The 4,619-nt window shown below is 45.5% G+C and overlaps 1 protein-coding gene across 1 annotated transcript in view; it reads left to right on the top strand.

Moving 5' to 3' along the window:
* The first annotated feature begins 1,445 nt into the window (after positions 1-1,445).
* The window catches only part of LOC104467579 (glucose 1,6-bisphosphate synthase-like), a 23,839-nt gene continuing 20,665 nt past the window's right edge, over positions 1,446-4,619 (top strand). Inside the window, exon 1 of the mRNA XM_010081406.1 lies at positions 1,446-1,512. Within this exon, the coding sequence (XP_010079708.1) occupies positions 1,446-1,512 (67 nt within the window). The remainder of the gene's footprint in view (positions 1,513-4,619) is intronic.

Genomic DNA, 4,619 nt, shown 5'->3' with positions numbered 1-4,619 from the left:
CTTTTTAAGTGATTTTTTTTTTTTCAAGAATAAAAATGGGAAAGTAAAGTCTAGGAATTGGCCACAAGCAGGAAGAGAAATTCTTCAAAATTACATGTATGCATTGCAAGCTCTAACTTTAAAACATAGGAGATAAAATTGTGAATTATTCAAACAGTTGATTCTGGGTAGGCTGGGGCACGAAACCCATCTTGGTACAACCAAGACTACTGAGAGCATGTAAATGAGTCAGTGAAATGAGGGAAGCTCTGAAATAACACTGTGCTTAGTGCCGGTTCTAAGGCATTAAACTAGATTAATGCCATCAGGATAGTCTTGAAGCTCATACTTCATGGCATTACTCTGTGTGGTGATCAATAAGCTGTATTGCTGTCTGTGTTTGTCGTCATGGAAGAAAGGATATCGCTGTTCTGTGGTTACACATTTTAACTTTCAGATGTCAGAAATCAGATTTGACCATTAAGACTTGCTTTGTATAATTTGGACCTTCCCTGTGTTAGATACCTCCCAGTTCATAAATGTAGGTATTCTGAATGATGTAGGATTTTTTTTTTTAAACGGCTGGACTACACATATTTGGGTGGTCTAATGATTTTAAAATGGATGGTTTTTATTCTGCGTGGGGTCATAATGAGAGAAATGCAGAAAGAAGGCAGTCTCGCCCTTCCTCGTTGCTACACTTCCCCCTCCCTACCTCCCTGAGCTGGCACGATATTCATGCCGTTATGCAGGGAATGGATCCAGGGTGGCGGGGGGTGGAATTTGTTATTGATCAGAGTCGCTGCAGCTGCATAAATGTTTTTCCTGACACAAGGAACAGGCCAGCACATTAGCGGGAGCAGTCTGGGAATGTCAGACCTGTCTCCTTCAGCAGGTGTGTTGTAAAGCATTACTACAGTAGGTTCAATCCAGTTTATTTACAAAGACATGCGGAAATTACTGTAAAAAAAAAAGCAGTTATGTAAGGTTTTTTTTGTTTCTTGTTTTGTCCTGGGCCAAGATAAGAGGTGGCTCCAGGGGAGCCCTGCAGCACCCAGCCTGGTGCCTTCCACCCCCCTGGGTTCCTCTGTGCCCATCTCAGATTTATTCATAGGTACATTTTATATATGTGCATTTCTATATATATATGGATATATGTGTGTGTATCACATAGATATATGAATGCATACATTAAAAGAGACATAAATCAACAAGAACAGCAAGGAACAACCCAAAAAGGTTACCAAAAAAGACAGCACCAACTGGAAGAACCAGACAAAGGGATCATGAATCAGAAATTTTCTTTTTGAGGGACTTTGTATCTTAAGGTGGGGGGCATACCCTGTTTGGGCATTTTCTAGCTGCTGGTAGGGCTGTGATGGGGTTCAGAGATGGTGGGTGGTGGGGAGGTGACTTTGGGTGTGGCTGTGGGGAGCTTCTGGCTGCCTGCAGGATGATGATGGGGTATGGAGGTGGTGGGTGGTGTGGTGCTGCCTTTGCCCACGGCTGTGGAGAGCACCCAGCTGCCCGTAGGTACGTGATGGGCTTGGTAGGATATGGAGATGGCTGGTGGCACAGTGCTGCCTTTGTCCAGGACTGTGGATGAGGACTGTACCTAAAAATGTTCTTTCAGCCCCCTTCCTCTGCCTTTACGGCCTCCCTACCAGAAGCAGCTGACTGTTACAGGGGTGGTGTGGCTTATTGAGGAACCAGAATTTAGGAACAAAATGCCAACATGACAAACTCAGTGTGAATATACCGCCAGGGGTTGGTAGGGACAAGGGATGTTCTGTAGGGAACCTTGTACCCCTCAAGTATGGTCCCTGCAGCTGTAGGTAGAGGCTGTGGTTTGCTCTACCATCACCTTTCCCTCTCCCGCTGCACTAGCCTGAGTAACTGCTCACCTGCAGCTGCCCAACTAAGTTTCTCCTAAAAATGTTGCTGTGGTTCCTGACTAGAAAGCAAAAATTTATTGCATAAAAAGAGGAAATGAGAACCCACGATTTCTAAGAGAAATTGTAAATGAGAACTTGGTGCAAGTGCCACTGCTAGTCTTAAGATGTGTATATAAGGTGATTAGCCGCAGCCAATGTTCTGTTTTTCTCCTTTTAGGAGTTCTTGCAAATAGATACTCGAGTGTGTTTGGATTTTAGGGACTCATCCTGACTTTTTTTTTTTTTTTTTTTTTTTTTTTGAAAAAAGCTTGAAACAATTGCTGATTATAAACCAAAGGCTGGCTGGCGAAGCTTGATGCACTTCATTTGTGGCTGTCAAATTTGCTGAATTCTAAGCAAATTTGAGACCTTTTGTTTTTTTTCCCCCTTCTTCCGGGCTACATCTGCAAAGAGTGTCTACAGAACAAAAACTGATTGCTATGGGAGTTGTAAAGTGCCACTTATTTTGACAGGGTATTAGCTTTGAAACCTAACTCTGGCAGCAAGTAGACATTATTGACGTGATTGGGAGTGAAAGAACCAGTGAGAAATACTCGGTTAATGCCCTTGTACTTGAGTTCTTCAGTTGTTTCAGATAATGTGTCTTGATGAGCTACAAAAAAAGGTGTGATTCTGTCTCAGCAGGCAATTGCACAGAACATGGAAAACTGAAGATAAAGAAAGATAATCCTGAATTCAGCAGAGTATATATATTTTTTTTTAAACAAAACCTCAAGGGTTTCTTAAACATGTTGATGTTGCAGAGTCTCAGCTGCTGCATTGAACTGCTGCAGGACATGACCCCACTGTTCTGTCTTATATCTGCTTCTGACAGTAAGTTTTTATACATAGTTTAAACAATACTTCACATCCCCAGCAGGCTCATCTCCTTCCCTGTGCGTAAAAGCCATTATAACCACTTTAAAATTTAACTCCCCAGGACCACTAATACAGCTTATGTAAAGTTCCTGATTGAGAAGTAGTCAGAAACAACACAGGTAACTTGCAAAAAGACAATTTGGAAGTAATACTAGCTTTCTAGAGATGGCGTATATATATATTAGTGTAATTATTTTATTTTACACTAATGCAGGACTCATTTTTTTCTCATGTAAGTGCAGAACTGTGTTCAGACTCTTGCCCATGCAGTGGCCTGCCTGTCTCTCTCTCCTGAATGTTTTTTGTTTCTGTTTCTTTGTGACAGTGAATCTGAAGTGCTGAAGGAGAGGTTCTGAAAGCCTCATTCTCTCTCCTCCCAGCTTGCTGGTAATGCAAAACCCCACTCTCTGAGAATGAGAGGACTCCTTGAATGTACTTGGTTGAGTCTCCTGAAATGGGATAGGAAAACATTGCCTGACCTCTGGTTGCTCTTTACTTCCCACGTATCAAATGACAAGCCTCAAAGCTATTTAAAAATTAGAATGCTTCACAAATTTACATCTTAAAATGGTAGATTAATGTCGCTGAGGGCACTCACATCGGGTTTGTAGGTGCTGCCAGACTGGGAAGTAGACAGTTGAGGGCAGAGCTGCTATTCAGGGGGAAGTAGACAGACTTGGAATGGACCAGCAGGGACATTAGCTTAAAGTCAATGAGGACAAACTGTGCTGAAGAAAGAGGAACCCGCTGTGGCAGTGCAAGCTGGGGCTGGGCTCTGCTGAAAAGGCCCTGGGAGCCTCTGGAGGCAGCCTGCCCTGACAGCGGAGCCTGGGCCATTGTGGGGCAGGAATTATCTCCCTTTACTCAGCATTTGTTAGCCTGCATCCAGATGCAGCCTCTGGTTTTGGGCCCCCCAGTACAAGATAGCTATGGACAAACTGGTGGAAGGTCAGCAGAGGGGCTCCAGGATGGCTGGAGGCTGGAGCACTCTCCCTGTGAGGTGAGACTGAGGGAGCTGGTGCTGTTTTTCCTGCTTATTCTCTCCTTGCAGGACCAACGGGGAAAAAAGAAGGTGAGAGCCGCAGTCAGCCCAGTCACCAGCCAGAGACACCTCTTTGCTGTCCCTTTTCTGTCCCCAACAGTGTACATTCAGGTAGCACGCACCTCTCCTTCCAGGGCCCTCCTGGCCACTGTCACCTTATCTGCCGCCTCCTTGTGTGCTGGTGGCAGTGGCCAGAACCCCTTCCCCACCCAGAGCAGGACAAGCAGCGTCTGTTGCTTCTTGATTGCCACGTGTCCTGCCTCCTGACCTATATGTATATATGTATGTGTGTGTGTGTGTGCGCATAAGGGGTGGGGCCCTATGGCGTGGTGGCTGCTTGTCAGATGTGTGGAAAGCTGTTTGGCTGGCAGCAGAGGTCTTTATGTCCCTGTAGGATGTGGGTCTCGCCTCCATCCCCAGTGTTGCCCTCTTCCCTGCCATCTTTGCCTTTGGGAGGTTGGTCCCTGTGGGCTTGAAGGACCCAGCTCTCTGCCAAATGGTTTTCCCACCAGTAAGTAATTCTGTGAAAACCAGTAGCAGTGTAGGGCTCAGAGGCTTTGAAGGGTCCGTCTCTCCCTTCTTTGGGGAGAGTCATTGCGGCTTCTGACAGACATCCTGCCTGGTGCTGAGCTCAGGCCTGTGCACACACATTCCTGTTGCAGCAGGCAGAGCCTGCCAAAGCCATGGTACTGAAGTGGACTCAGCCTCTCCTTTTTCCTGTTCCCTAACCACTTCCTAGTGTGGGATAGCAACTGCAGCCTAGTTACTGGGTGTTGTGGTTTTAA

The sequence above is a fragment of the Pterocles gutturalis genome, unplaced genomic scaffold (assembly GCF_000699245.1).
Source record: "Pterocles gutturalis isolate BGI_N339 unplaced genomic scaffold, ASM69924v1 scaffold24464, whole genome shotgun sequence".
Lineage (NCBI taxonomy): Eukaryota > Metazoa > Chordata > Aves > Pterocliformes > Pteroclidae > Pterocles > Pterocles gutturalis.
Note: the sequence above shows the minus strand (reverse complement) of the source record. Positions and strands in the feature narration are given on the sequence as shown.